Raw genomic sequence first — 27,914 nt, 5'->3', positions numbered from 1 at the left:
ATCAGTTCATCTTGCTTTCACCTCCTACCCCACTATGCCTCACCTATCTTGCAGAGATGGTTGAGGTTCTTCTGGAGGAAAAGATGGTGCAAGTCCTTGCCGGACCCAAGCAGTGCTTTGGAAGTGGTTGTGCTCCCTTGGGAACATTGCAAAAGAGAGTCAGACAAGTTGCGAAGCTCTGACATTTCATAACAATGTCAAGCCAGGGAAATATAATACCCAGAGTAACTTGGGACAGGAGGGAATATTCTTTAACATCTGGTGGAGCACATGCAGTAATTCTGGCAGCACAGAGAGCTCTGTGTCCTCAAGAACCCTTTTACATTACAACATGAAGCCATGTTGGTATTGCTGCTCAGAGGGAAACTGAGCCCAGGTGGAGGGCAGAGACAAGGGCCAGGGGGCTGTTCCAGAGAAGGGGTGGGCAGAGACTAGGGTCCCAAATCTGTCACACAGTTCTAGCCCAGCCCCCAGGCCTCTGTTTCACCTCAGATGAAAGCCAGGCAGCTTTGGTCATTTCTGGAGATGGTTTACATTGATGCAGCAATGCAGGAAGCAAAGGGATACTGATTTTTGGGAGTAACCAGCTCTTTGTGAGACCAGCATCTACTGGGCCCTGTAGTTGTCAAGGCAGGCTCAGGAGGAGACTGGAAAAGATGAACCCCAGTATATTCGTATCTGCTATCTCCAGGGAAGACCATGGGGTCCACCTCTGAACCAGCCATGAGGTAAAGGCAAATCTTGGCCATACCAAGGTCAGCAACCAACTTCAATTGGGCTGAAGAAATCAGCACTCAGGCACCTCAGGGCTCCAAAGATGACTCTGAGAAAAGCCACCACCTCCACCCTGGATGGAGGAAAGTCACAGCCACTTGCTTTCAAAAGACTGACTTCTCCTCAGAAAATTCCAGCTGGTGCCTTCCAGAGGACCCAAAAGTGTATTTCAGGCAACTGCAGTGCCTGTGAGTACATCAGGCCTTGAAGTGCTGCTGGAGCAGTAACACAGTGAGACTGCCCAAGTGCCAGCATGAGACCTTGAGCCAGCTGCAGAAACAAAGCCCTGAGTGTCTTTGCGTTCCAGAAAGTGCAAGAAATGAGATACGTGTGAATATGTTCCACAAAGTTTGTCCTGGATCTTTGGAGAGAACACCTTATTAGAGCTGCTGGTAGCATTACACTGGCTCAGAAGCAGTTTTTTTCACATGTCTCTTGAAAATAAAGCCTTTCTAAATTTATAACAAAACATCAATTTGCATGGGACAAGCTGAGCACATTTGGCACCCACTGCTATGAAGCCCCTTCATTTTATCTCTCTTATTAAGGAAAAGTGAGAGCAGGAGCCCTTGTCCTTCCCTCTGCTGCCCACAATGCCTATACCCTGGTGTAAAGCCACAGGCAGATTTCCTGGAACTTCTGTATTTGGTTTAAGGCAGCATCCTGAGCCCTGTATGTGCATGGGGGTGTGTGAATGCATCCCTGTGAGCACAGATATAGAACAGACCCAATGGTTATCCTCAAGAGCATGGCTGAGAGGATTTGCCTCTGTTTAACCAGGTAGTGTTCAACACCTGGTGAGAAGATCTAACAGCCATAATATCTCATTAACATATTTTGATGGATGGTAGTCACTTCAACTATGCATGGAAGAGAGGACCAGCTTTGGAAAGGGTACAGAGCGTTTGTAAACTGGTCATCCCTGGTTTTCAGACTCCTTAACCCTGCTCAGGAAGATGCAAAGGTCTCTGGGCTGGTGTAAAATACCAGAGCGTGGTGATGTGTAGAGCAAGCTGCAGCGCTTAGCTTTGCTTTTGTGTAGCATCGCAGCTTCTCACTTCTTCCTTCTCCAGCCCACTTTTGAGGGACTATCAGTTGTAGCCCCTCAGGATCCTACCCAGGTTTCATGCAGAAATGTGATAATATATGCCTTCTACCCCAAAGAACCTGCCATAAAAGTAGAAGATGAGGCAGGAACAGTAAGATCATTATAGTCAGCTTAAGCACTGTTAATTTTTATACAGGAGACCCCCACAGATGCCTGGGCCACTGTCTGGATTCAGGGAACCACAGCTGGAGATGAAGAACCCCAGGCCTGAGGCATCTAAGGGAGCTCTAGCAAAAGCAAAGGTCTAGGAATTTAAACTGGTGTAGCACAATCATTTTGGAGACTGCAAGGCACAGTTTCTTCCCAAGCTGATTTTTTTAATGTGCACAAATTTACTTCATGGTCAGAGGCAATGGAGGGAGTAACTTATTGTTAAATAAGTGGCCTCCAGGGGTGGAGTACCCTGACATTAAACAACTCCTGTTCTTTACTTCTTTCCACATCTGTCACCCTAGCCAGCTAAACGGAAATGCTCTGTACCTTGGTCTTACCCCTAGTGATGCCAAAAGAGCACACGGAGCACATGCAAAGAATACTATGGGATGGATGGTTCCTCTGGAGGTCACCTGGCACAACCCAGCTCTCACAGCAGAGCCTACAGACACTCAAAACAAATTAATTGACCTCAGAAGAGCCTGTCAAAAACAAGCCTCACCTCCAGATGACCTGAACTTTGAAAGTGGCTGTGGCAGAAGCCAGCCTGGATTGCATGTGTTGGACCCATTTCTAATTGGCCTTGTCTTCTATGCAAATGTTCTTTCAAGAGCTACATGTTGTTATTATCTGTTGTCAATAGGCATAAGGTTTTGGAAATCATGGCTTGACTTTAAACCTTTTTTCGGGGAGAACCTTCCATAATTTGCTTTAATGAGGAACCCTCCCCTCCCAGTTTGGCCCAGTCTTTGTGCTGAGCCTTGGCTACTTGGCAGTGCTTGGCCCAGCTCTGCAGTCCATGGCTTGCTGTGGGATGAGGGGATCAGGGGAACAAGAAGCAAGGGCTAGGCAGGATCTTGTCTTCTCCTTAGCCCAGACTGGCTTGGAGAGTGGTGATCCTTTGGCTGGCTGTGGCACATTTGGCTCCCTCCCAACTCCAGCTGTCATGCTGAGGGTGGCATCTCCAAGGGGACCTCTGTGTCAGCAGCTTTGTGTGGAGCTGCCCTCTGGGCAAAGGGAGCCAAATATCCCACAGCACTTGGGGCAACAAGGACAGCCCTGCCCAAGCTTTTGTTCCTTGTAAATTCTGCTGCTCTGGATTTTGTGCTGCAACCCCGCCACTGGCACTTGGCCGGGGTGCTGATGCCTGGGAAAAATATCTGTGTAAGTGCGGTTATGTGGGAGTGAGCGCCTGTGCGTCTCTGGCAGCCCAACCACGCCGGCCCCGCTCTATTTCCAGGGCAGAGATGGCAGTGGGGAAAACATCCCAGCTTTCTGGAGTCCCATGCAGTGCTGTGTGTCCCCAGCCCTAGGAGAAGCAGTAGGAAAGGCTGTGTCACCACAAAGCTGCAGCCCAGACCTCGCCTTTTCCACGCCTGGTGTTGTGTGTGCTCTTTGACTTGTTGTCACCCGGGCTGTGCTGCTTTCTGGCAAGGAGAGGAACAAGAGCAGGCAATGTTTTACAGAGGATGGTGTCTGGCCATGGAAAAGCTGTGCAACATGACTCATTTTGTGTAAAGGACATGAAATTACAACTGCGTGCCACATGAGAGATGCTAGCTGGGCTCGAATCAAAAAGAAATCCTTATCCAGGAAGGGTATTCAAGCATGTGCTTAATTTAAGAACATACTTAATCAGGGCCTTTGGGCATAAAAGGGTAATGATTATTCTTGTGTTGCTGGGAAAATCCAAGTGACATCCGGAAGATGTATTACTTGAGAAAATTTAGTGTTATTTCAGTGTCCTCGTTTAATCTTTCCATTTCCAAAAATGTAATTCTTTTAATTTGTCATTGCTATGAGTTCCTTCACAGCTGTTTTACACTTGATTGTTAATGCCAAGTGGAATCAGCAAACACAATCTGGTTCAGATAATAAGTATGGAAGATCAATCCTGCATCCGTCTCTTTTCTCCATCCCCATTAAACTTCCCAGCATGTAAGATATCTGAGTTTGCCTTTGCAGGGACAGCCAGCCACAGCAAAAGAACCTCTGGAACACACTGTTCAATCATTTAAAATCAGCAATATCCCTGCCCAGAATTTTTTTGATGTATTTGACCCCTAATTTTCTCTCTAAATAGTCGTGTATTGCTGCAGAGATTAGAAATGGTGATTCTAAGAAGGATATGCTTTTAAGTGTGAAAGGAGCCAAGGAGAGGCTCCCCGTCTCGATGTGACCAGGGTAGATGGCAACTAATGTCTTTGTTTTCCTTGGAAAAACTGCATGGCACAGCTATTCCGGACCCAACAGCTGGGAGAAGGCAACTCTGCTCTATGCTGAGCACATTTCATGGTTTCATAACCAAAACTTTCTGTCCCTGCACAGAAGAGGTCCCCTGAGCTGGCCTAGACTTCTCCTGCCCTGAGGACTCTGGGCACCAGCTGGAATTTTCAAAAAGGCTGCAGGGATCTGGGACCCAAGTGGACATCCCACATTATACCCTGTAGGAGATATTCTGCCTGTTTCCCTTCAGCATGGCCTCATTTTTTTAGTTACTTGCTGTACAGAAAGATATTTAGGCACCTGTTTTACCAGAGATTCCCCAGCCCAGAGATAAACAAGGGTTGTTATTGGCAGTAAGGTAAGTTCTTGTTAATTTTATTTGCCTTGGGTTAAATCCTGTTCATCCTCCTCAGACAATTGCTCCCACTGAAATCACTATGAATGTCGGCACAAGTAAAGACATTGGATTTTGGCCCCTTTGAGAAGACAGCAATCATAAATCTAGCTGCCAGCACAAATCCAGGTGCTAAACCAGGGATTTTCCTGGGGGAAAAACCAGAATAAAAATCTGTGGGATAGAATCAGGGAAATGGATGGGCGTAAAGGAAAACTCTAACTTCATTTCACTCTAAGTATTATTAGGGTAGATGTTCAACTGGGCATCATTCAAACATGCCCTCAGCTTTGCCACTGCTTCCTGGTCTGACCTTGGCAATGATCCTTGAACACCCTGTCCTTCTCAAAGCTGTGGTTAAATATAATTGTGTGTGGCTTTGAGAGGCAAGATACACCAGTGAGTGCAAGTTACTGTAAGGATATTTTAAAAAGTGAATGATAGTGACAAAACATCTTGGTGGGAAACTGTGAAAGCATGATACTCTACGCAACAGGACTAGAGGAGAAGGAATTTTTTTTCAAATTTTTTTCACCTCTTGTTTATTTTCCTCTTCCTTTTTTGAACAATGTATCTTAATCTTGCTCTATGGATGTAGCACGAGAGTTATGTGTGCAGAAAGCATCTGAAACCACTTTGTTTCTAGTTTTCTTTCATCCGTTTGGTATTATAAATAACCAAAGAGGATATTGCTTAATCCATAAAACAAAGTGACATCATAATTTATTAATACAGAAGACACAGTTCATTGCTGCTAAACACCATAAGGAGCTGGAAATAGAGGAGTTTCTCAGAAGGCACTGCCAGTGTTTCGGAGGAAATATTTCCTTGGTGCTATATCAGCTTGTGTAAGATCCTCTCTGAGGACCTCACCATTTTGGCTAATCCCAGCTGAGCTGCTCTGCCACATCCAAGGGCAATTTTGGTGGGCATTTCTCCAGTCTCTGACTTCTTCTTTCCACCTGCCCCACTCCTCCCAATGCTTTGCTCCTGCTGTCTGCTTCTATGCAAAAGGAAAAAAAAAACCCAAACAGCCCCGTGCTGGGGACAGAGCTGGCTGGGCCATTTAAGGTTCTCTCTGTGGTGTCTGTGGGGCAGCAGCACAAGCCCACGTGTCCTCAGGGTGTCCCTGTGCCAGCGGGGACACCGAGCTGCACGCATGGAGGAGCGATGCCGTAGATCAGGCTGTACACACTCGGCCCCGGGCCAGCAAAGCATTTAAACACCTGTTTACCCCTAAGCTTTTGAGTAATTCCTGTGGCCTGAGCTAAGCACAAGCTTCCCACAGCCTCCCTGCTTCCCTTGCAGGATTTGTGCACTGTGGCCTGGCTGATCTCAGGAGTGTCAGCACAGCCCCGGCACAGGACCACTCAGCACCCACCTCTTCTTGCTCACTCCTCTTCACAGAGCCAGAATTCAGTCTCTGCAGACCCCAGTCCTGCTGGCATCTCCATGGGTGAGCCCCTGCAGTGTCTGAGAGGCTCTGCCAGGGCTCCCAACACTGGATTCAGCCACAGAGCGGTTTTTGAGTATTTCAGGAGAAATTCCACCACTTCTGTTGCTGTGCTGCTCCAAGCATCAGCGTGAGCCCACATATGGACAAAGTGCAGTGACCACATGTTCACAATAAGACATCCCTCTCTCTTCTAGGTAACATAAACAATCTTCCTGGTATGGATAACTTGCAGCCCTGGAAACACACTCAGCAGATGTTTGCTCCATGCTCTACCACTGGCTGCCCAGAAGCACCAGTCCTCACTGCTGGTCCCTGTCTGCTTCATCATAAAACATGCCTAGTTGTGCTTTTGCAACTTTTGGGAAGAGACAGGATCCCTTTTGGCTCCCCAGGACATGAACTTGTATTCTCACCTGTATTAATTCTGTACTTTCCATACAACTCCCTCCCGCTGGCACTCATCGATTCAAGGCACTTCAGCGGGTGTGTGGGACGGGCACGGCGGTGCGTGTGTGCCCCCAGCCACGGGGAGCCACGGTGCCCTGAGCTCCTACCTGCCCGCTCCCTGCACTGCCACTGGAGCGTTCCCGGCTCCGTGGCGAGGCAGATTTCCCTGTTGTTCCGCAGCCGGCCGTGCGGGATTGCCGCCCCGCTGTTCGCCCGTGCGGCAGGTCCCCAGGGTGCGCTCGCACCTGCGGAGCCGTGCGGGCGCACAGCCCGGCCCCGTGCGCAGCCGGCGCCTGCACGTTGGCAGTTCGCTACCCCCCTCCAACCCCCCCTTCTCCGGGCTATATGTGGCATTTCGGAGCTCTGACAATCTGCTTCCAAATGTTTTCCATATTTGTTCAGCCTCCTTGATTCAAATACCAGGAACAACTCAGCCGGCACAAAGCGGAGCTTCGGGGGGCAGAAACTCACACCCCCATCGGCGTGCGCACACACACACGCACGTGAAAGCCCCAAATCCGCCGGCATGGGAAAGGAGGAGAAGAAAGGCCGGCACAGCACGTCCCCGAACACCCAGAGCCAGGCGGGGAAGGCACCCGGAGGGGAGAAAAGCGCCGGCTCGACGCAGGAGTCCGCGATGAAGAAGAAGAAGAAGCAGAAGAAAGCCAAGGGGGATCCCAAAACTGGCCAGGAGGAGGAATCCCACACTTGTTGTGGCTGCCGTTTCCCGCTGCTGCTTGCGTTGCTGCAGCTGGCGTTAGGCACCTCTGTAACAGTGCTGGGCTTCCTTATGGCAGGCATCAGTTCCTCTCTGCTAGTCAGAGACACTCCATATTGGGCTGGGATAATTGTAAGCATAAAGTCTGTTTCTCCATAAAGTGCCTTTGCCAGCATTAATGCAAGCTGCATGACGCTCCACTTTAGACTAACCAACTGCATGCACAACACCATTTGAGTTATGCTAACTATAAATATTCCTGGGATTAAGTGTCTGGCTATACTTTCCCAAGGAAAACTGCTCCTGCAGAATAACACAGCCTTTCATATTCTTCCCTGCAGTACCCAACAGACCTGAAATAAAATACAGGGTTGCTGTTCACTGGATGTACGTATTAGCTTGTGCTTTGCAGTGAACTCCTGCCTGGTGATGCGGAAAAAAAATGTTAATATCTTGTGCTGCCTACCCTCTTTGCCCACCAAACCATAACCCTCAGGTTTTTGGAAGGTTATGAGAGCATAACTCTGTAACTTGCAACTTTTAGCTGGGCGAGGAGAGCAATGTCTGTCTCCAGAGCTCCCTCGCTGTGCTGTGCTAGAGAACTGCTGAGATTTAACCCTCTTCCTGCTGCTGCTCCTGACTGCATGTGGCCATGAGCAAGGGGCTGGCACCAGTGGGCACGGCAGGGACAGGGAGCCCTTCCCAGGGCCTGCTGGTGGCTCCTGCCACATCACTTTGGAGTGACACGCCAGCCTGGCCGGGTGGGCTGGGGGACTGGGCGGAGGGCAGCGTCCTGCTGGGTGTAACTCAGAGGCATCCCTGCTGGGGAAGCCTGGGCTGTTCCCCAGCAGCAGCCCCCCTGCAGGGATGGGGATGGGGTGTGTGGTGCCATCGTGGCGTGACTCTGTTGGCCGTGGGCTTGGGGACGTGAGGTTTGCCTGTGGGGGGACAGGATCAGTGATTATGAGCCTGGAATAGGCCTCCGATATAATTGAGCATGCAGGTTTCTTCCCCAGGCAACAGGTTTCAGGAAAATATGTCCTGCAAATATGCCCTGATGTGTTAACACAGTTCTGGGTGTTGTCAGACTGTAAGAATTCCCAGAAAATAAATTCCTGTTTAGGTACATGGGGAAAAGATTTCTCAAAGCGCTGAACAGCTATAGGAGCAACTTCTGTGAATGTAATTCATTGTTAGAGGATTATCTGAGCATCTGAACTGATTGGGCTTTGCTGTGTTAATCCTGCTGGGCATCCCTTCAGAGGGTGGAAGGAGCAGGGCCTGAGCTCCCAGAGGAAGAGCTCCTCTGACTCATCTCTTCGTGTTTCTCTTCTGACTTAAGAGGTATCCAAGAGTTTAGTGGTGTTTTGTGGAGCAGGAGCCTGCCCTTGCTTGGAAGAGGAATTTCCTCCTGGGAAGTTTTGGCTGCTACAAACCAGGGGAGAATACAGATGATAAAATAGCACTATGTGGCATGTTCGCTCCTCCTGTTTATTTTGAGGATTGTGGAGCTCTGATTATGTCTTTTCCAGACAGCACTGTTGCTATCACAGGTTTGAAATAGCTTTTTTGCTAGAAAAAAACAGGGGAAAGAGTGAACTGGACTGAACTAATGTATAGCCAGGGATATGAGAAAAGCCACGAAGCAGCCCCTGGCCCATGTGAATGTCATCAGTGCCCAAGCTGCATTCATCTGAGACATCCAGAAATGGGGAGGCCTGAAACCCCACCAAAGTTGCTGCTTTCTGAAAACAGAGCTCCAACCCCTGTTGTTTTTAGCAGCAGCTGCCAGCAGTGGTGACATTTAGATGCCCACATGAGGCGAAGCTCAGGCACTTTCAGAGCTCCCCCCTGAAAATCAGGAATAATTCTCCATGTGTGTTCCTGAGCTAATTCCCGCCTTGGAGCAAGACTCAGCTCTCAGCTGTGGTTGGTGGTCATGTTTTGCACTCACCAGCCAGGGTAATCCCTGGGGAAGCATTTCCTGGGACTGTGGGAGTTGTGGTTGATGTTGCAGGGTGTCCTGGCTGTCGGGAGGAGCAGTGCAGGCTGTGGGCTGCCCTGTGGGGAAGGGTGACTGCACCTATGCTCTGAGTCACATGGTGACTCTCACCTGGGGGACTCTGGTGACATGTTGAGTCACCAGCACACTCGAGCGTGGTTTGATTCCTCCCTGGCTCAAAATGGCTGTTGGTGCCCCTCTGTTTACCCTCAGGGTGATGACAGGGACTGTGCTGGGGCAAGTGGCTGGGCAGGCTCCTGGGCAGCCATGCTGCTCTCCTGTACCCCCAGCCCACAGCAGAAGGGAAGGAGGGATCTGGCACCAGGTCAGGGGGAAGTGAAAAGGAAACTGGTGCTATAGAGGAGAGGATGAAGTGGTGGGGCAGCCCCAGATCTCCCAGTAGCAGAGCCTGTGTGGAGCATTGACTGTGGTACCACGGGAGCGGTGCAAAGCACATCTGAGGGGCAGAATGCAGGAGGTGCCACATGATGCTGCATTTATTGTGTTCCTGTGCTGTGGTGTCTCCATGGAGGGACTGGTGCCCACTGGGACATCAGGCAGAGATGGCCAGAAACTGCTGGGCTGGAAATTCCAGGTGTGCAGTCACAGGGTGCTGCTGGTGTGCTGTGGTGGGGAATGTGCTGAGGACTGATCTCTGGAGAGCTGGGAAAACTGGTCCATGAAGAAGGACCCTTGGCTAGGACCTGCATGTGGCTGGATGTCCTGTGGGCTGGATTTTGCGCTGCATGGAAGGTGTTAGATAGGGGATGGATGACCCATGTGCTACTCAAGAACAAACCACATGGCAGAAAATGACTTCCCAAAACTCATGAATTCACACAGAAATGAGCAACAGGACAGAAAGATGTGGTGTAAAATACCAGAGCATATTTGTTTTAGTAGCATCCCACTCAAGTGCTCTTTTTAAAGGACTTGATTAGAATTCTAAATCAAGAACTTAAAAAAATCTATTATCAAGACCTTTTTAGCAGCATTAGATATAATGGGTGAAGTTCATTCCTGGTGTTACTCTTTTGGCATTACACCAGGCTGGATTTGACCCCATGGCTGTTGATGCAGGGTGACAGAAAAATGAAGGAAAATTGCTAATGTGTTAAATAGACCCTGATTGACTGAAAGTTGGGGTTTCTTTTCTTTCTTTATTAGTGGCAAAATGGTGACACCATTCCTTGCTGAATATCAAGTGCTTCACTGCATTACCATGAATGGAAAGGAACTGTTTTTAGAGGAGGAGCCAGCAGAAAATGCTAGCAAGGAAAACCAGGCAAGGCAGTCTGAATGAAATGGGATCAAAACCTGACTGTGTAGGTTTGTGAGGCTGGAGCAGGCCAGGGATTGGGCTCACCATCCTGGGGAATAAATGTGGCCAGTGGTCCTCTGACAGGGAGTGGAGGAGGGCTCCAAGCCTGCAGGGCTCCCTCCCCAGACCCATTGGCCCTTCCCTCATGAGCCCCTGCAGAAGGAAATGATGCAACTTGCATTGTACCAAGAGCATTTCACCATGAAAACCAGTTAAAACCCAGTTAAAACCAAAAAGCGTTTAGTCCAAAATGCATGGGGCATGGGTCAGAAACCAAAGGAAAATTTTATGGACAGGAACCAGGGAGCCTACAGGATTTACCACTTCTGCTTCAGCTTCAGCAACCTATTCCCTGTAAAAAGCCACTCTCTCATTGCCAAGGACAGGCAGATAAATGCAGTTAAAGCAGTGAGGGTAGCATTTGTTTCACCTGCCTGGAGCCAGTTACAGTGAAGGTGCCAGGTCTGAAGCAGTTGCCTGTGTGACCCATCCTGAGCTCTCCAAACTGCAGGCAGGACCTCTGGCAGTCTCTTCCTTCCTGCTGCTCTGTAGGAGCTTGGACAAACTCTTCACACACCCACTCATGAATACAGGGCTTCATTTCTTCCTGTGTCTTACCACTGGCATGGTGCATAGCTTTGGGCAAGTTACTTAACCTTGCTCAGACTTTGTTATTTCCCCTGCAAAGTGGGGTTAATAGTGGCCATCCTTCACCCCTCGCTTTGAGGTGCTAGGATGAAAAGTGGTGCAGAGACAGTAGATATTAATGGTATCCTTTTCATTCTTTTTCATTAGCTTGTGGCCTTTTGACACCCAGAAGAAGTAACAATGTATTTCTCCTTGAAAAACCTACTTTAGATTATTTCCACTGCCATCAAAAGTGGAGAGTGTCAGAGTTTTCATGGGCAAGCTCCCTTTTCAGCCCTGTTTTGCAGACTCAGAGAGTTAAGAAAGTTATAGAAGTGCTCATCAGGAATGGTTATCCAGGGTGTTTATTATTTCTGTCAGGAAGTTATTTTAAATGTATGTGTATAGGTGTTCATAAAACCAGGACTTTTGAAAACATTTTAAAAATCTGATTCACGAGCAGCTCAAGCAACTGTGGCTCCACTGATTTTATTGCAAAAAGCCTCCCTAAAGATCTGCCATGGGCTGAGCCCACAGCCCAGAAGCTCTGACACTTCTCCCTGCTCTGGCCCTTCCCCATCCCCAGGTGTTTCCCCAGGTCCCTGAGCTTTACTCAAGGGGTTGTGGCTTTTTGGTGTCAGTGCTCAAGCATTGGCTTCTCTGCCCTGGTGGAGGTGAGGCTGATGTGGGGCTGTGTGGTGCAAAAGGCAGGCAGACTTTCAACTGAAAAAGCAGCTTAATTGACCTTCATTTACGTGGAGTCAAAAATGCTTATGTCTCTATAACTTTTCCTTGTTTTTAGGGAAACTGTTTTCAATTTCAAATAGAAGGTGACTCTTAAAACCTGATGCCATCAAAGTAGCCAACAAAAAGCCATGCAGGCATCCATATTTTTTGGTACAGGCTAGCTTCAATGAGCCATGGGCAAACATCAAAAGGTTTGAGGGAGGACTGCCTTCAAGAAGAGGCCAGTGCTTGTTTAGAGCCCTGTGTAGCACCAGAGCAGGACTCTTCAGAACACACTGCCATTAAATCTCATCCTCTTCCAAGAGTAATTACACATTGATTAACTGAAATTCACACTTTTGTTTTGCTCAGGTGTAGAGTGGAAAACTTTGATGGGGAGAAATGTTCAAACATTCTGAAGGAATGGTTTGAGAAGGTAACTGCACACCTGAGGTGTCTGATACCTGGACTCCTCTGTGGCTTTGCCCAACATTTAACTGCAGAATTCCTGGCTGGAATTTGTGCAAAAAGCCTAGGTAAAATTTGGAGAGGGATATCAAACAGGTTTTCCCAGCCCAGGTAGTCTCATGACTGTGGAGATGGTGGCTGTCATAGTCACAGATACACCTCGGAGTGGTGTTCACGAGTACTCTCAGCCATGCTGCATTTCTCAGGCTGAAAATCACTGCTGGCTCTGTGAAGTCTTAATTTTGTTTTATATTTTTGATCCCTCAGGCCTTTGTTCAGCCAGGACTATATTTCTGGTTTAACAGCAGCAATAGACTGCTGCTCCAGCTCCTGGCTGTGTAAGTGATTGTAGCCTTTGCTGGGGGAATTAAATCTTACCTTGGCACAAGTGATGAGCAACTGTCCTAAACAGCAAAGATCATTATGGAAAAAATAGAATTTCGTTTGATTGTGGATGCTCTTGCAGAGTTTTGATGACTTTACAGGATTTAAGAGAAAGTTGTGGGTCTGCCAGGGGGTGTTACTCCATGGCTTGAAGGGACCTATAGTAAAGACATCATTATTTTATTCTGTAGGTGGGGCAGGGATGGGCAGTTATTGTGGAGTTTATGGCTGTTAAAAGAATGATTTCCTAGATGATGGTGGCCTTTGTCTGCAACCACAATAGACATGTTTGTCATTATTATTATTATAGCTATTATTTCTGGAAGTAAGTTATATGCAACTAAACTTCCTTAAATTTAACAAGAAATCTATAAGGGGTAAAAAGAAATTAGGGCACAGTACCTCTGTGTTGCAGACTGGCTTCTTTCCCACGTGACTGTGAGACCCAGGCTGACCTGAGGCTGATGAATGCTGGCAGTGAAAGCTGCCTGCAGCACCCACTTTCAGCACAGCTTCCTCAAACCTCGTAAAGCAGATGAACTCCAGTGCTGCTGTCTGCAACAGCCGGTAGAGATGTCTGGCACCAGAGGTGATCCAGGTTTATAATGGCAAAGCCAACAGGGACAGGTTCTTTGCTGCATCAAAACCTGTGTCCAGTGGGAGTGTTAGATTTGTGGATAAAGTGGCTTCTCCAAAGGTGTAGATGGGAGCTGAGCCTTGCCATATCTGGTAAGATGGGAGAACCATCAAGCCAAGTATCACCTGTGAGGGAGAGCCAGAAACTCCAGAGACAGCTGCAAGAGATCATTCTTTACTTGTGTCCCTAAAAACAGAAAGATCCCCAGTGTCTCCAAGTGAGCAACTACAAAATAACTTGTCCATAATGGAAATGTCTTCCTAATTCTGTTAACAGCAATTTTCCTCCTGAAGTTTGAGTTTACATTCTTATTAAATAGGAAGAGTTCTCCTGTGGGTTTCAGCAGTGCTGTGTGGCATTGCAAGGTGTACCCAGGGGAGGTTTTGTCCTGCAGTGTGTTTGCTTTCTGCCCCTAAAAATTATGGCAGCAGGTTCTCGCTAACAAAGCTCCCATATGAAGAGCTATACTGGGGCTTTGTGAGTGTTTGCAGCATTTGCTTTGTGAAGTGGCGCAGACCCAAGATGCTCCTTAGAGCCGGGTTTTTGTCTCCCTGCCTTCATTTCTTGGATGTTCCAACCTTCCTGCTTTACCACAGTTAAGATTTTCAGGATGCTCTGGGTTGGAGGGAGTTCACTAGAGAAAACCACCTATTCTGCATTTGGGCTAAAATTGTAGCAATAACAAAAGGAAAACCAGTTTCACAAGCATACAAGTGAGAGATGGAGACAGATTAGAGCAATCTGTGGTTTTGAAATCTGTCGGAATAAAGAAAACCACATGAATATGTCAGCGTGCAAAGATAATGAGTGCAAACCACAGCGGAAATTTGTGCCCTACATGTTCATGTTCCCTCTAATTGCACACAACCCTCCTCATCCCTGTCACGGGGTGTCCTTGTGCTGCTCCTACACCTTGTGCTCAATCCTTGCTGGAGCAGGTGGGAGAACACAACAACAGGTCCCTGCCCTCTTTGGGGTGGGAGCAAGCTGGAAATTTTCTCCTCCTATTTTGATTGTGGCTTAAAAAACCAATAATTATTAAGTCACTCTTCAGCTCTGAGGTGTTCCTGCCCAATGGGAGGGATGTCTACTGCTTCCCCAAAAAAGAAATATTATTTTAAAATTTTGTACAGCCTAAATATTTAAGCTCTTCAGCCAGTGTTAGTAAATAGCTGTTCTCCTGGGTTGTGAACTGGGGGATTTCACAGGGTATGCCTTCAGCAAAATGAAATCTTTACCTTTCCTAAATACTTCTGTATCACATTTGGGTCTTTTTCTAGGCAGCGCTTTCCAAAATTAAATTCTTCCCTTGGATAACCTTTCACGTCACTACCTATTCAGCAAGGGGTGTGTTAGTCCATATGGAAATTTTGAAGTAGCATCTTGAAATAAACTCGAGCTGGAATATGCACAAAAATGCAAATTCCTAGATTTCTGGTAACAGTTGACCAGAGCTGATCTAATGAAGCGCTGTCCTGCAGGTCTGGGAGAATCTGTTTTATTTGTGTAACAAATGCACATCGATTGGTGGCAAGCACGTGCTGAAGTGGGTTCAATTGCATTTTATGTTGTGTGCTCAGTCAGTAAGGCATGGGAAATGTGTGCTTCACACTGGGCTGTGGCAGTGGCTGTTGCAGCACCAGGATGCAGGATTACCCAATGCTGCTTAGCAATCAGCATCAGCAGAACCTGTAACATGCCTGCAGCTGTTATAGTTACTTAGAGGCTCCTAAAAAATACTTACCAGCAGATTTTTATGTTCTGTTACATTTCACAGGTGTAATTCAAGGCTGATCTATTAATAATGTATAAAATAGCAGCATAGAGCTATTTCCTATATAAATGTTCCACGCTTTAGTTTCCTCCAAGGAGTGAATTTACCTTTAAAGAGCTGAAATGTTAAACATATGTGGGTCATAATTCTCAGCCACAATATCTTTTACTGCCACTTAGAAAAACACACATCTCTGGTTTAAAAAAAATAAAAAAAGTTACTCTATTGTTATAAAAGAAATACTTAAGCTTTCCAAAATATCCTGGCCAAGACTTGCCGGAATCCTGACCCAGTGTAATCCTTTATAAGTACCTCTCCACAAATGTGCCTCTTCAAGTGTCCCTGAGTATATTATTTAAATCCCAGAGGACCTTCAGAAAGCGTGTGCAGGAATGCAGCTCCTTTTAACTGACAGCCCTTTGTATGGGAAGCTTTCTGAAGAGGGAGGTCTGATCCAGCCATGTGTGAAGCCAGCAGGAGTTTTGCAAAAGTTGTCCGAGGCACTTGATGGCAGAGAGAAAATTCCAGCATTGGTCTCTGCCCTCGGAAATGAATGCAGCTCTGTCAGCCCTCTGTGGTTAAATGGAAGGGGAAGGAGGGAGTGGGAACAGTCCCGTGATGTCTCATGGCAGTCACCTGGAGGCAAATCTGGCTCGCAGTCCAGGCAAGGGTAAATGCCCACTAGTGTGGCTGAAGCAAAGCAAATTCAATTTATTGCTCGTAACAAGATCCTTCTTCACCAGATCCTGAAAATACTTAGGTCCAGCTTTGATGTGAGGAGCCCCCATGATTTGTCATAAATTTTAGGGATATGATGTTAAGACACTGTGTTTAGCTGCTTAGCTGTTCTTGTTTTGTTTTGTTTTTTCCCTTGCTGCAGGTTCTCTCCTTCAGCCATTACAGGCACTGGGGGAGTTTATCATTTGGATATTACCAGCAATACGATCTCTTAAGGTTTAAGTTTTATAGGCATGTTAATTGAATTAAAAGATTAATATACAGTGCAAGGGACCAAGGACATAGGTGATTAATCCTGAGAAATAAAACATGGTTGAGTCACACAGAAGCACTACAGGGCAAAAAAACCCCAGGACTGAAGGACCTTTGACAAGAAAGGTTGTTTTTTCCCCAGACAACCCTGTCAGCTATGGCTGTCAACAATAAAAAGAAAGAAACAAATAAATTGGAGGCTGTGTGTAAGTCACAGGACCAGAATATAAATACACATGACATGGAAAGGAGTAAATAATACTGACGCATTCTTTAGAAATGTTCTCGGGCAATACTTCCTATTCATGTCCCACTGAAATGACATGAAATAAAACTTCATGGGGAAAAGTGTTACTAATGCCCCAGGTTCTTGAGGGACATGGCTCTGTGTGTGTTGGGAGGCACTTCTCCTTTGCAGGGCTGCTGTCTTGGGCCTTGCACCAGCATTGCAGATGCAAAAAGTTTGATACTTTCTGCAACAGATCATAAAAGGAGCGTGTTTATCCATTACTGTCCAAAAGGACACTTGGGGATTTCTCACTTCAGGTCAAGCTCCCTGTGGAGCTGGAAATGTGGATGTGAGCAGCACTTCCAGGGCATGCAGGTCGGGATGGGGCTATGATGGAGCCCCACACTGCTGCAGGCATCCCTGTGGCACAGCCCCACCTTGGCAAAGGCAGCTCACACATGGCTCTGGCCAAAGAGGGCAAATCCCACTGCTCTGGACAAGCAGAAAGCCTCAAATTTTTGATAACTCTTCCAAACTTCAGAAGTAAAATGGAGGGAGTAAAAAAATAGAATCTTGCTGTAGTGACTGGGAATTTAATAGCTTATAATAATTTATAACCATGATGCTCCTAGCAGGGAGGTGAAGACTTGCTCCTGGCCCTGTGTGTAGAGAGGACCTCTGAAAGGACAGTGCCTGATCTCATCCAAAGTCCCCACTAAGGCTCATCACACCTAAAATGACTTTTAAAGGTGTGATTTGAAGGGTCATTTAAAAACATGTGCATGCCATCAACTCACCTGTTTTTCCAAGGCAGCTGAAACATGCACAGACTCCTCCAAACACAGCTCCAGCTGCCAGCAGCCTCTCTCATGCCCAGATCCAACCCCACAGGGAGCCCTCACTGGTGCCTGGGTACCCAGCTCCTCCATCCAGGGCATGAACTGCCAAAAAGCAGCAGTCTGCTGCTCCTAAGTCCGCCTGTGAGGTTTGCTCACTGATCCTCCAAAAAGTGGGAGGGGAAGGCACTTGACTGGAGCGTTTAGCACAGTGTGGGGACACTGTGTTTTCTAAACATGAAAAAGCAAATCACATTTATTGGGCTGGTTCCTCAGAGGAGGATCTTCCCTTCTTACCTGGAAAATGCCAACCTGTGAGTATCTGCTGCTGCAGATAAATCCAGAATTAATAATAAAGACGGCTAAATGAATAAACAAGTGTGCAAATACTTTTCTATTACTTTTAACCTTTAGCAATTACTGCCACAGGGCTAAAACACAGTTTCAGATTGCAGGGGAGATGGACATCTCCTTTAGTAAGGTGTCCACTCCAGAAGAGGATGAAAGCCTCTGCAATAAACTCTGCTGCTTCTTACCCAGTGGCAGCCATAGTTTAATGGTTTAAAACTTGCATGGGTGATGTAAAAACCCCTTCAGCACCCAGATCTACATAGGATGGTGCTCTTTGCACTTGCAAACCCAACTTCAGAAGCCTTCTGCTCTTTTTTGATAGTTTTATGGGCAAAAAATCAACACACATGCTGGGGGCTGTTGCTATGCTGTATCTTTGATGGCTTTGTTTCCACACTGCTTCTTGAGTTATGGTCCTGCAAACACAGAAAGGTGTCCTGCCTTGGGGGGAAAAAATTGTGTTTTGTAGGGTTTTTTTCTTTAACCTTGACACATTTTACATCTCTTCCCTTGCAGGTCTGTGTGGTGGCCTTAGTGGGATTTGTTATGCTTTGCATTTCGTACCAACCCGATGAGAAGACATGTCTGCAGTTCACAGTGAAGGTACCTTAACATTTTTTAAACTTTTTTTTTTTTTTGCTTCTCATGTCATTAAATATAATCAGAAAAAATGATACTGGGGATATTTTTAAGACCACAGGAAAAGAAGTGAAAATACACCTGAAATGCAGGAGTGGTTTTCTTTTACTTTCCAGGTAGCCAAGGAAGAAACTGTATCCTATAAAGGGGAAACTCTAATAACATTTCAAATTAGAACAAGATACCATTTTATTTACCATGTTTTAGGAATATAGACAAAGCTGGAATAATTTGGGAAGTGTTCAGAGAGTTTAAGTAGTTAAAGTGGAGATAGTGAGCTGGGTAAGAAGTAGAGTGACATAAAACGAGTCCACTTAAACCAAGTTTTAATATTTAATGGGAAAGTACTCAGAAAGGACGTGCATTGTCCCACGAAGCAAAATCCCATCTGAGCATTGCAGGAACTGCACCATACCCTACCTTCATCTCCAAAATTTCTTTGCTGACACTGGTGAGCAACTAGAAGAGCAAGGCTGAGAACACTGGTTTTTAACACCATTTTTCCTGGGCTATTTTTCCTTATTATTGTAATTTCCAGAGCTCTTAATATTTTGCAGACACATAATAACCGAGAAAAATACCGACGCAAGCAGCACAAAATAACAGTGATTATTAACTGGAAAAAAGGCAGAAGGAAACAAAATGCAAGGAGCAGCTTTTCAAACCATCCATCCTCCCTTAGAAATTAGACCCCGGTGTGTCTTTTGTGTCTTTGTCGAGCTTCTCCCGTACTTAAAGAAAGAAAGGGAGAAGGACAATTGTGCCTGCCCTGTGGCTGCCTCTCCATTGTCCCCCGTCACCTTTCCATCCCCAAGGAAGGTTACTGGGCTGGGCGGGGGCTGCCACGCCAGGCTTTTTACTGCCTGCCCCGCAGCATTAAATTGAATTTGGCATCCAGGCAGGAAGGGAGTCATCCCTCGCGTTGGGAACGGCGTGTCGGGCCAGGCAGCTCCGATGTCTCTGCCGCCCACCCTGACGGTAAGGAATGTGAGCCATCGTTCCCCGCAGGAGAGGAGACGTTTTGGAATTGCTGCCGAGGTGATGTCAAATGGGCCATTCTTCCTCACCTGGAAGAATTAGATCTTAAATCTCCCGAGTTCAGTCAATAGCCCACGGACTGTTGCTTGCCCAAGGCACCCTCCTCCCCCAAATCCCCCTTCCCATCATTTCCTATTGCAGCACGCCACAGAACTCCAGCATTCCCAGGCTGTTCACCTCTCCTGTCCCATGTCCCTGCTGGGAGCTGTTATCCCACAGTTTGGGGTAACAGGACCAATGGCTTCTGTCTGAAGGGCTCATACCTATTTTAACAAAGTAGGAGCTAAAACTCTTCTCCAGGGCTTCGATCACATAGGACTCATCTACATCTCCAGTATCAATTCTCAAATCTTTGAATTTCAGTTAAAGGCTGTCTCTGAACTAAAAATGAGCATTAGCTATGACAAGGCTGAGGATGCAAGATTGCAGTCATGAGACAGATTGTTCAGAGTTGTTCTTTTCTCCTTGAGGGCCTGATGCTTCATCAAGCACTGCAATTGGGTTCAGCCCAATCTGCTCCGACTGTCCTTACAGGGTCTGGCCCCGGTCCTGCCCTTGCACTGGTCACTGATTCCCATCAGCCAAGCATCATTCTAGAGGGAAATCTTGGCTGAGCTTCCCTGGAGTGCATTAAGCACCCTAAGTTCCCTTGCACAGCCCAAGGATCACTGTGAGAGGAGGATCACACACACACACACAGAGGCCTGGGGGACTTGGGTCAACCCCCAAGGTGATCCTCTGATCACTGTGAGCGATTGCCTCGGGGTGGAAAACAGGAGGAGACCTGTGCAGTCCTCTCTGCCTTCCTCCCTCTCAGCAGCTGCTTCTTTCATTTCACACTTGCATGAGCCCTGGATCCTGTTAAAGAAGGAGGTGTGAGAACTGCTTTCAGCAGAAGTCCCTTCCTGAGACTGCTGTGGGTACCCACGGCACGCCATGTGAGAAAGGGAGGCCACCCAAGGGGAGGGTGGCTGTGCCCTTCAGGGAGGACAGCAACAGCCAGTGCTACACAGGAGAATCTTCAGCCATCCTGTGACCTTCCTGGGCTCTGTGCTGACATTTGACAGATCACTCCCTGTGGGGCTCCCCACGGCACCCTCCGGGGTGGTGACACCCTCTGCTCCTGCATGCCCAGCCCACGCTGTGACACACCACGGTTCCTGTTCCCTGCAGGGGCTCGTGCCTGAGCCACCACCGCCCTCAAAAAGGGCCTCCTCATCCACCTCTGCAAACTTCTTTGCCTTCGCCTCTGGTAACTATGAGGGGCCTTTTCCATGAGGAACCATTTCAGTTTAGTCACAGAGGAAAACTATTGCCAGTAAATATTGCTAAAATGTCTCTTCCTCATATGAGGAACACGAAGGAGGATGAGCTGCCATGCTCTGACCTCATTCTACACTGTCTCTCCCCGCTTCCCTTTTCTCCTTCTATTTAAGCAGCAATTGCAGTGCCCATCCCTCTGAAGCTGTTAAAAAATAGTTTTCCAGTGGCAAGTCCTGGTTCCTGGGCAGAGCCCACCACGCAGTTGTGTTTGTGATGCTGAAGTTGCCTCCAGGTCTGGCATGTGATTAATCTGCTGATGGAATCTCAGCACTCACTGCCTTGTGCTCCCCTCAGAGGCAGTGCTTGCATTTGGCTCACCTTTGATATTTGGAAACGTGTTCATTTTCAGCAGCTCGCAGAGAGATTCCTTTGCAAACATCTTGTGAGAATAATAAGCTTTTTGGAAATTGCCCTGTGTCTCCCATGCATCTCCCTTCGCCTCCAAGGATTATCACAAGAGCTGCCTGTGTATTCAGATTCTGAGATTTCTGTCCCTTTAGGAACACAACAGAAAAATTCTCCCTTACTGTACCTGGAGCATAGATTAGGCTGTTGTGTCCTGACTTTGGATAGAAGTTGGCAGCTAAATAAAATACCTGCCAAGAGAGAACCAGGCATACGGTGTAGTCTTGGTTTAGTATCTCATCTATTAGGGAGGCCTGATTCTGTCTTCTGCTGGGCTGCATCCAGGGACCTCCACCAGGACTTCTGCATCACAGAACAACCAGCGTTTGTGCATTTTTGGTTTTCCCCATTGAACGCATTTGCACCATCTTTGAAAACAATGCCACTGGCTTATGAATTACCACACCTTCGTTTGGAGGAGGTCCATCAGTCAGCAGCACTCCATCTTCTGTATGCTTCCTATGAGAAGGTGGCCCCATTTTCCAGCCTCACCTTTCCCATGGACCCTTGCCTTGAAAGCTGTGGGAGCAAAGTAATTGCGTTTAATATGAGCCACCCTCATTTTTAAGCTGCCCTTGGTTTAAGGCCACAGGGGAAGTCATTAAATTTAACAGCAGCCAAGTCTTGGAAACTAAGATCTTTCAGTAAGAATTTGGTGATATGAAGAGGAAAATGCACATAGTGCTTCAGGACCTGCAATAATCCCAAATATTTTTTTTCAAGCTGGCAACCAAACAGAAGATTGATTCACACTGTAGATATAAGACAAATACACCAGGAGTGTGAATTTTATCAAGACATACATACTTGCAGTTTCAAGGTCATAAAAAATGCTTTTATATTGATATTTTACTTGCAGTATTGAGGTTAAGAGAGAGAAAGAGAGAGAGAAGCTGCTGTTTAAAATAACAGATTCCCAACCATGCCATGTGTCTGACAGATAAGACGCCAAGGAAAATAAATGTTTTTACAGTGCTGAACAGAACAAAAAAAAAAAAAAAAGTAATTTTGGCTAAACACAGAACATGATTTTAATATACATTCACACATATTTTGTACGCAGTGCAGCAACTGCCAGTTCCAGCTATCAAAAGCAAAGGGAAGTCCATATGTGCTGGTATCCAAAGCTCTCAGGTGAATCCCGGAGTGTCAAAGGCTCTGACTTGCTGCCACTTTCCATGTGTTTGTGGGGGTGGACTCTGCAGAGCTACCCTTGATAAAAGCCATGCTATTTTTAAGCTGCCACTGTTGTGAGGAGCAGTGGAGGTGACGAGCAGACCCTTGTCCTTCTCACACTGTAGAACTGTGAAAAGAAAGGTGCTTGCTGCCCTTTCATGCCTGTGAAAGAGTTCCCCATGTTTATGGGACAGGTTTTGGAAGCAGACTGAGCAAGCACACACTTTTTTGTGGAGATCTGCATTCCCATTCCACAGTGGGACCTAGGAAGCAAACAGGCTGAGTGCATCCACAGGGCCAAAAGCAGGAGATCAGCCACCCCACTGCCTGATTTGCAAGTATAAAACAGATTTATTTGGACATGCAAACTGAGAATAACACATGGGCAAAGTCTCCAAAACACCTACAGCTCAGCAGAGCCTGGGGTAAGATGGCAGCTCAAGGCTCAGTCTGCTCAGCTCTGCTTCCAGGCACTAATTTGTCTCAGCTGATGATCATGAGTCCTGTCAATGCAGGTATGACTGGAGAGCAAAATGCTCCCTCCCTCTCCATAAAGCTTCTTGATGTATAGACACTCCAGTTCCTTGGTGCTCTCCCCAGGCCTCAAAATTGCAAGGCAATGCTCTATATAAAACATGCAAGGCAAGTTCTTGAGATGACCTGCTGAACCTCTCATCATAATGAGCCTTGCAGTTGTTGAAGCACCCAATCTCCAGACAGTACATTGTGGGTGTGCATGTACAAGTGCTGCATTCCTTGTGTGTTCCTCAACCTCTGTGAAGCTGGAAGAAGTGTTTTTATCTCTTTTTTTTTCCCCTTTCTTTCAGCTGCTGTATTTTCTCCTGAGTGCCCTGGCTCTGGTCGCCTGTGTTTTGGCAGCGGCTTTTGCTGCCCACCACTACTTGCAGCTGACCAAGTTCACCTGTGACACCGTCCGGGAGTCCTGCCAGTGCAAGCTGGACCCTGCGGACCCCCTGGGCCGCACCTTCGTGTACCGGGACGCGGGCGACTGCGGCGGCCTGAGCGGCGCGCTCGGCCTGCACCTCCCGCTGCAGATGGCTCTCAACCTGGTGGCGGCCCTGGTGTGCCTGCTGACGTGCTTCGTGGTGTGGAAGCACCGCTACCAGGTCTTCTACGTGGGCGTTCGCTTCCAGCCCCTCACGGCCGCCGAGGGCCACGGGCAGCAAGTGTAGGGCCTGGGCTGGCAGGGGGTGGTGGCCAGAGATGGGGATGGGGCTGGCACCACGGAGGGATGGGCGCTTGGGAGGTGTGTGATGAGGAAAAATGCTCACACGGCTTTAATGAGTACCTTTTTCAATCATTTTAGGAGCATTTTGTACGGCTGCTCTTGAGAAAAGGCCTCTTGTGAGATTAGCTGGAGGTCATGGAGTCCTAAAGATGCAGCGGTACAAATGCTCCCCAAAGAGGATCTTTAATAGCCATAGATAAAATCATTGAGAACTCATCTGCAGGGCTACAGCCATTACAAAATAGCGTCCATTTCCCTCTTGCCTTCAGAGAAGCTACGCCAATTTCTGCCAGATATGGATCTGATCCAAACTGCTCAATTATATCAGTGGGAACATGCTTCAGAAATATATCATATCTTGGTGCTCTGGGTGTAATCCACGCTAACCTGATGGGAGTTCAACCTTCAGGAAAGTAATGAGGGAGGTCAAGACCTCTTCCAGTGCAGGCTGAGACCAACACCAAAGTGAATATATTGATGGCTGCCATATAAAATATACATGTAACTTTTCAGAGTGATTAATGATATAGGCTACCTAACCCAATTACTAATAAACAACAAATATGAGTGAGTTCACTGAAGGTTCTTTGGTGGGCCCTGCTCAAGACCCCAGGCAGATTTCTGATGTTTGGGAGAAAAGATTAGTTTAAGGAACCTTGAGTTGCACTCGTAAAGTAGAGGGACCCTAAATCACTAATCATGTTGAAAACTACATCCATAGTAGTACTACATCCATAGTTTGCTCTAATTGCAGGCTGACAAACCCGGATTTTAGCCAGTTCCACCAATTATACTCCAAGCACAAAAGGCCAAATGCATTTTTGGTGTAACTCCTCTGAAGACAATCAGCCTTACACACCAGCAGTGGAGTTGGGCCAACAGCCCTGAAAGATATATCCCTGCAACAATGAATGTTTTTAAAATGGGGTGGAGGGAGGGAAGCAAGAAAAGACTGCCAGTCTCCCAAAGACATCTTTGATAATGATGAGGGCAACACAATAATGATTTCTTAATGAGGATGGAAAAACAAAGTGTATTCAAGCAATGCTTTTCACCCTGAAAGTGCAGCTCTAGAAGTGCTTTACATCTTATTAGCCTTGTACCAAGACAACTACGTTGGTTTGTCCTTTGAACTGCCATTTCCACTTGCACGGCGTGGACATCTAAATTTAGGAGCAATTCCTAATTGGCAGCATTTGGCACTGCCTCCTGATCCATATCTGTGCAAGAGCAAGCCAGCTGGTGTTCACACCCTGCCATGACGAGGGATTTCCCGATCCCAGCCAGAACAAGGATGTCTCTGAGGTGGGGTGGAGCAATCACATGCCAGAAAAATTGTGCCATAATCATTAGCTAGGAGGAAGAAAATGAAATTTACATAAGGCTTCAAAGAAAAAAAACCAGCCAACTTTCTGCAGCAAAAATAGTCATCAGAAAGTCAAAAACCCAGTTGTCTAAGGAGCTCTAATCCTACCAAAAAAACTGTCTTCTATATGGTGATCACACATCATCCAGGGACTAGAGCATCAAGCCTCCAGGGTCAGAAGATCACAGCATAATGAAGTCTCCTGTGGCCCACCTAGAACACTGCTGGGTGTAGGGGCTGTAGTTTTAGTCATGGAAAGTACCTCTGGAGTAGACATAGCATCACCAAGGTGCTCTCTGCCAAGCCACAAAGCGAGGAGCTGCAGAACATGAGGGGGTTTGAGATCTGCTTCCAAATGACCTTTTTTATTGCACATAGAAGTAACAACCACTCGTAAGCCTGGCTGCAGGGCACATTTGCAAGGGTGCCCGTGTCACCACCCATCCAAAGACCTCAGTCTGCCTCCCAGGCACTGCTGGGGCAAGCTGAGACTGGAGAGGAGCCGGATTGGAGGGCTGGTGATGTCAGACTGATCCTTGGGGCCATCCATGCAGATCTGGCAGGAGCCAGCCCATGTCCCACGGCTCTGGTGGAATGTGCTGCCAGCAGTGCTCACAGACCTGTGCCAGGGCCATCCTGCCTGGAGATGGGTGCACAGGGTGCCTCTCACCCTGTGGCGTGCTCAGGTTTGTCCCCCATCCCACACACGCCCCCAGCCATGCTCTCTGTGGAAGCTCAGGGCAAAGGATGTACCTTCCTCCTGCCTGCACGGCCCTCGGTGCACCTGCCCCTCCCTCCAGCCAAAAACGTGGCATCCTCTCTCCACACAGAAGATAACAAGAAGCAGGAAAGGGATCAAAGCGAGTCTGACAGCTGAGTTTGGGGCTCCCTCCATCCTCACCACTGCATGCATGGCTGGCACAACAAGGGGAAGGCTCTGCTGGCAGAGCAGGACATGCTTCCCCCTGCCCATCCCTGTTGTTCAGAGGATAGCTGGGTGTGCAGCACTGCAGCCCTGGCTGGCGGCATTTCCACCAGAGCTGCCCTTTGTCTCTATAATCCCCTGACCCCTGCCTCACCCGCATGTTTTCACTGCCTGTCTCAGTGCCCTCCCAGGTGCTGGGTCCCAGAGGCGCTGCGATGGGGCTGGGCAGGCGGTGCCTGGCCTCTGCCTGCTCGCCCCCGGGCTGAGATTTGCTGGGGCTGCTCTGGAGCACGGCAGACGCAGCGGGGATGATCACAGAGCTGCTGTAGATGCCTTCGGCGTGTCGGCAGGGAGGAGAAGGGAGCTCTGGATAACAGAGCCTGCTGCACTTAACAAGCTGTGCACCTCCGTATCAGCTCACCCCCCACTTCCAGCCACAGACTCGGTTTGCTAATCAGCACTATGCAGCTTAACCCCTTGCTCTGGAAGAAAGAAATATTCATCATGTATTCTGTTGGTGGTTTATATACTTAATGAATAAATACGGGGCATTTTGATCTATTTCCTTTTCATGTATCTCAAGAGCATAAAACCAGAACAGGAGAGATGGAGAAACAGACACAGAAGGTTTAGGAACTAGTTTCCCCCTGGGTATGGTTTTACAATATGTATTTTGCTTGAATTAAGTATTTTGGAGAGTACTAATTAAAGGGTTTTCACCTACCACAGCATATCCAGACACCTCCCAGGTTTTTCCCAGTGTCAGAGTCCACGTGGACTGCACCAGGAAAAAGACTGGGATGAAAAGGCTTGGAAAGGACAGAGGTGTTGAAGAAGAAAACGATTTTTTATAAGCCTGGGAAATTTATCTTTTAGGTGAGTTCCACAGAAAGGGGTAGGATTAAACCTCTATGGACACACAGAATTTGCTAAGAGCTCGATATAATTTACTCTCACAAGCCCAGGTGTGATTCTCATTTGCAACCTGGCCACTTTACACTGTTTTCCCAGTGTGAAGGGGTTGTAAAGACGGCATCAATCATCTTTACACCTACTTTATGGTCATTTTACACAGCTAAAAGGGCCCTTTGTGTAAATGAGGACTCAAGCCCTAGAGAATTTAATAGAGAGGAGATCCTTTCTATAGACTGTGCTAGACCCTCTAATAGGGTCTATTACTGGGATATAACTCTCCGCTGGATTTTATAGCTTGGCTTAGAGATCATCAGTCTCGATTAAATTCAGTTCTGCAGAACTTTTCCAAAGGCCATAACCCTCTGGTGTCACGCCTGCTCCTCCACCCTGAACACACACAGAGTGATGGCGTTGCATGGATAACTGCTTGAGTTTTTAAAAGGAGAAGCAGCAGCCACCACTTTCCTCTGGCTCTGAGGCATTTTTGTGTCGTGCTATGCAAATACCAAAGCAGCAATAACGGCAGCGAAAAGGGAACCGAGACGCGGCGCCTCGCGGGGAGCCAAAATGTCACATTCCCAGCCCCGGCAGGGTCTGTGCCCCCGTCCCTGCCCTGCTGCCCCGCAGGGCCGGGGGCCGGTGGGCGAAGGGGAAGCAGGGCCAGGCCCTGCCCCACGCTGGGGCCGCCACCAGCCCTCATGTGACGGCCATCTGCGCTGCCGGCCCGGCCGCTCTGCGTGGGCACCGCTTGGAGCTCTGCCTGAAAAACAGCTCTGTGCAAGAGCGCCGGGAGCTGCCATCAACTCGCAGGGATCATTTTTTCTAATTTTTTTTTCTCCTTTTTTCACGCTCCAAGCCAGTGTAATATTTGCTCCGGGGGCCTTTCGAAAGAGAAAGCACGCTGCTAGCGTGTGAGAGAAGCCGCAGCTCAGGTCCTCTATATTTAGAAAGCCAGGATGTCATACCTCGCCTTGAAATTTTCATAGTCCCCTGCACCCCACCCACCCACACACGTACACATGCTTGCGTCTGGAAAATGTTTTTCGGTCTTAGCACAGGGTGTTGGCTTAGGGGGATTCGAGGGAGGCACAGAGGAACAACAGCAGCTCAGTCCCGGGCGCGAGGCTCGAGGCCTCCTTAAGGCAGCGGGCACGGCAGGCACCGCGGGCCCACCGCTCCTGCGGCTGCAGCAGGATCTCTGCTCCTTCTTGGCCTGTAACACAAACCCCGAGGCAGGGCCGAGCTGTCCGGGGGCGT

General features: G+C 47.8%; 1 protein-coding gene across 1 annotated transcript; it reads left to right on the top strand.

Moving 5' to 3' along the window:
* The first annotated feature begins 6,929 nt into the window (after positions 1-6,929).
* SSPN (sarcospan) lies at positions 6,930-26,473 on the top strand. Its single transcript, XM_063395505.1, has 3 exons — positions 6,930-7,408; positions 18,138-18,224; positions 23,030-26,473. The coding sequence occupies exons 1-3, from the start codon at positions 7,085-7,087 to the stop codon at positions 23,393-23,395; spliced, it is 777 nt and encodes a 258-aa protein (XP_063251575.1). The 5' UTR covers positions 6,930-7,084; the 3' UTR covers positions 23,396-26,473.
* The last annotated feature ends 1,441 nt before the right edge of the window (positions 26,474-27,914 follow it).

This window comes from Prinia subflava, chromosome 4 (genome assembly GCF_021018805.1).
Source record: "Prinia subflava isolate CZ2003 ecotype Zambia chromosome 4, Cam_Psub_1.2, whole genome shotgun sequence".
In the NCBI taxonomy this organism is placed as follows: domain Eukaryota; kingdom Metazoa; phylum Chordata; class Aves; order Passeriformes; family Cisticolidae; genus Prinia; species Prinia subflava.
Note: the sequence above shows the minus strand (reverse complement) of the source record. Positions and strands in the feature narration are given on the sequence as shown.